The sequence below is a fragment of the Gossypium hirsutum genome, chromosome A01 (assembly GCF_007990345.1).
Source record: "Gossypium hirsutum isolate 1008001.06 chromosome A01, Gossypium_hirsutum_v2.1, whole genome shotgun sequence".
Lineage (NCBI taxonomy): Eukaryota > Viridiplantae > Streptophyta > Magnoliopsida > Malvales > Malvaceae > Gossypium > Gossypium hirsutum.
In genome coordinates, this window is record NC_053424.1 from 107149574 (window position 1) to 107154112 (window position 4539).

The following is a 4539-nucleotide window of genomic DNA, read 5'->3' on the forward strand; positions in this document are numbered from 1 at the left end:
CAAGGAAAAATTTGAAGGGATTATCAGTATTTTTTAACTTTAATGAGTTGATTGAGCAACAAAGTTTGAATAGAAACGGAGATTCTATGTCTGAACCGCAAATCAGACAGCTGGATGAATGCAGCGTTTACATCAACGCGGTGCGTTTTTCTTTTCGGTTGGGCGGTGGTTGTGTTTATCCGTTTCACCGACGATTTCTCATTACTTTTTCATTTTCCTCTTCCTTTGTTTTGGAAATTGATGAATAATTAGATGTACGTTATGTTGGATTTTACCCTTTTACTTTATCACAAATTTCTTCCAAAATATCACTTTTTATCCTGCGGTTTGCTTGGAAAATGTAAACTTCACTTGGATTAACACTATCGATAAAATTTTAAATTTTAATAATAAAAATTTAATTAGGTTAAAGTATCATGGAGACATTTATATTAGGAGTCCGATTATATTTTGTTTCTTTATTAAAAATTACATAAATTAGTCTTTATACATTAGATTAAAGAACAAAAGGGTCTTTTTGTTAAATGTTTTATTTATTTTTACCATTAAAAACCAATTCTTCTATGTAAATATGAGGTACACGTGACATATCATATGCAACCAATTTTTAATAGTACAAATAGATGGAATGTTAAACAAAAATAACCAATTTGCTCTTTGATCGAATGTATAGGGATTAACTTGCCCATTTTTTAGTAGAAATAATAAAATACAATCTGACTTTAAGTACAATGGCCTTCATAATACTTTTTACCATCTTTTCATGAATTACATCTATACAATCCCTACTTGAATTTAATGTCATTTGATTTAATGAGACCAACTCAATAATGATTGATATTTAAATATAATAAGCTTAAAATAAAGTTACTTATTATTACAAATTAAGAAACTATTTAATTTATTTTTTTCTATACTAATAAATTAAGAATGGTGATTACAAAAAGTTTGATGTCTCTACATTTCCTTGCAAAAAATTTGCCTTTTCTTTCATTGTTCATTGTAAGAATGGTGATTATAATTTAAATATCATAAAGTATTTAAAAAAGGTGTACTTGAAGTGAATAAAATGAAAGCCAAAATCATTTTAATGGAGTACTTGGGTTTCAAACGCCTAACCTAACATATTTTCTTCCCTTTATGTACCCTATTAATCAAGAACCTCAGCTTCCAAATTTTGCTTCAAAATCAAAATTTTAACATTCATTTTAAAACTACAAACTTAGCTTTGTTCATCCAAACTAGTCGAAATCTAATTTTAAAAAAATTTCAAATCTAAACTTAATTTTAAGTTAAAAATTAATAAAATATTAAAAATCATAATTTAAAAATTTATATTTTTATTTAATTTAAATTTAAATTTAAATCAAATCAACTTTACTCTAACTGATTTAGATTCAATTAAGATAGAGTGAATTTCTCGACCCTTGAACAAATCCACTTGCAAGCTACCAAATAAAACGCAAGTGTATTATAAGATTAAAAAAAAAAAGAGGGTGAGATGGCGTACTTGATGGTTGAAATTGATAGTTACAAGAATCTCACGTATTGAATTACTTTTGGGATCACATGAACTGCATTGTAAGAGTCATTAAAGTTGTCAACTTTCGCAAACTAAAATTAGTTAGAAAAGAATACATGCGTTTTGACGTTACAAGTTCTCTATTGTTTCTATTGAGTTATTGCTTAATCATACTTAATTTAATTAAGAAATCTAAAAATCATATTTCATATAAGGTAAAAGTATTTTTTTTATTTTTTTATAATTTTTTAAAGTAAAACAAGTAAAAATATTATTTTAAATAATCAAGAGTTCAAGAATTGTACATCATTCAAAAAATTATTTTTTTTTATAAATATAGTTTTATATAAAAATTTACTTTTACTTTTTGGGTGTTACATAATCTAGTACTTAAACAATACAAGAATTTTAAAGGGTAGATTATCCAAATGATCACCTTATTTTTAGGACACTTTTATTTTGACCAGTAAAAAAAAATTCTCAATTTCGTCACCTAACTTTTAGGCTGTTTTCATTTTAGTCACCCAAGTATTAAATCATTAATGATGACTAACTGTATATGTCAAATCATGTTCACATCATGTTTACATTTTTATTTTGATCACCAAAAAAAATTATTTTTAAAGTCTTGATTCGAGGGAAAAAAACATTTAAGGATTAAAGTGAAAATGTGGTAGGAACTAAATAATGCATTAAAAATTTAAGGATCAAAGTGAAAAACTAGTAAAACTTTCAGTAATGGGATAAACAATTTGACAATTATTTTTAATACATTGTTTTAGAGTCTACCATTTTTTTCACTTTTGTTGATGAGGGGTATCAACAAAGTTATGATAGATATTATATAAAAGAAATAGTATCTTTAAGAAAGCTAAAATTGGAGAGCTGAGACTCTAGCTACAAGGTACTTTTACTTCCAAACGTTATAACATTATGATACAGTCCAAAATACACAAATAGAAATATAGATAAAACCCAAGATAGCAAATTTTACAACAAATCCTTAAACTAATACAAATTTACCAACACACAAAATCAATTCACTGCTACCACAAAATATCTTGGTATCTCCTTCTTCTTCTTCTTCTTCTTCTTTTTTTTTTTTGCGGGGTTTAATCATATTCTCAATCAATCACATAACAGAACAAGCAGCAGGGTTTTCGTCGCTGAAAGCTGTGGTGTACCTAACTTCAGTGGAGCTAGCACGTGCGAGATGCGACACTTGCGGGTCCTCCGCGTTGCGGACGTACCCAGCCGGAGCCTTCTTATCGTAAACCCCGGGGGCGTATGGGTGAGCCACCACGTCGTACGGCACATAGGGCCATAGCTCCACCTTCTTGCCCGTCCGATGCGCCACTCGTGCCACGACCTTCTTCGGGTCCACATATCCGACGACCGTCAACTTGCTGGCCTTCCGCTCCACGTCCACTTGTGTCACCCCTTTCATCCCTTCCACTGATTTTTTCACTTTCCGTTCGCATCCTTCGCAGTCCATTTTCACCTTGATTTCCACCGTCTAAAAAATAAAGAAAAAAGTAACAACTCTTAGGTTGACAAATGTTTGGTCTAATTCTGGTTTTAGTCCCTCCACTATGCTTTTAGATTCATGAAAATAACTGGAAGCAATATTAGAAGGATCAAAACCCTTAATAGTTTGTCGTTTGTCGTATATTTAAAGTATATAGACCAAAATTACTTTTCAACCCTTTTTTCCTACTTTTACATAGATATTTCTACTAGTGTTAATACCCTAATTAATTTAGTAAGATTGAATTTTGAAGTTTTCTAATCAACAATAAAGTATACTGACAGATGAACGGAGACAGAAACAATAATGCAGCAATAAATAAATACTTATAATAGATAGACCCAGTTGGCATTAAAGTAAACCAAGAAGATTTTTATTATTGTTCAAATAAAATCTGGGTTTTTTGACCTTCCACCATTTTTAGAACAATCAAGCTTAGATCAACAAAGAAAACGCCATTAAACATAAAATCTTAGCAATATTGACGGGCAGATCCGAACCCTAAACCACCTAAATCTAATAATCTTATAACGACAAAAAATAAAATAAAAGAAAGCAATAGAAACAATTTGGTTAACTTAATAAAAATATCCACCAAATATCTTGATCTACACTCAAAGGGAAATCTACGGCTTAGGTAAGGAGATGTACCTGCAACTGCTTACGTTTCTTGTGCTTGGAACTGTGAGAACAGTCAAACAGATCTGAAACATGATCCAGAACACCCATTTTTCTTGTTTTCTCTCTTGTCTGGTTTTTCACTTAGTTGTATGTTTTTTTTTTTTTGTTCTTGCTTTTCTCTCTTTTGATAATTGAAGTACCAAAAAGATAAAGATACAAAAGAAGTTGGATTTCTCAGTATAAAACCAAAATATCCTTCTTAAAATTAAAGGGTTTTTCTACTGTGTAGGAGTGAATGAGTAAGAATGATACAGGTGAGGTGAGGTGAGGTGAAGTCCAAATTCCTCCTCCGCTGGGCTGAATATATATAGAAAAAAAAAAAAAGAGGGTTTCATGGTAAAATTTTGGTATCAGTCCTTATAATTTAGTACTTTATGATACAGGAGGTGAAGTCCAAATTCCTCCTCCGCTGGGCTGAATATATATAGAAAAAAAAAGAGGGTTTCATGGTAAAATTTTGGTATCAGTCCTTATAATTTAGTACTTTATGATACAGGAGGTGAAGTCCAAATTCCTCCTCCGCTGGGCTGAATATATATAGAAAAAAAAAGAGGGTTTCATGGTAAAATTTTGGTATCAGTCCTTATAATTTAGTACTTTACTTCATTTATTTTTTAGATTTTGAAATTTCAAACCTAACTAAATGATAAATTTTATTTTTATTCAGTTAAATTTTGTTATTTTCAAAACCTTGTTCGATAAGTATATTTGTAGCATGTGTAACGTTATATTAACTTATAATTTTTACGTAATACTAGTAAAAACTGAGGGATGGTCAAATAAATTAGACCACTTCCCAATTTAACCA

General features: G+C 29.9%; 1 protein-coding gene across 1 annotated transcript; it reads right to left on the reverse strand.

Moving 5' to 3' along the window:
- Positions 1–2430: 2430 nt before the first annotated feature.
- Positions 2431–4234, reverse strand: LOC107916759 (heavy metal-associated isoprenylated plant protein 26). Its single transcript, XM_016846128.2, has 2 exons — positions 3702–4234; positions 2431–3038 (listed from the first exon to the last, which is right to left on the reverse strand). Exons 1-2 carry the CDS (start codon positions 3777–3779, stop codon positions 2655–2657), a joined length of 462 nt encoding a protein of 153 aa, XP_016701617.1. The 5' UTR covers positions 3780–4234; the 3' UTR covers positions 2431–2654.
- Positions 4235–4539: the final 305 nt, after the last annotated feature.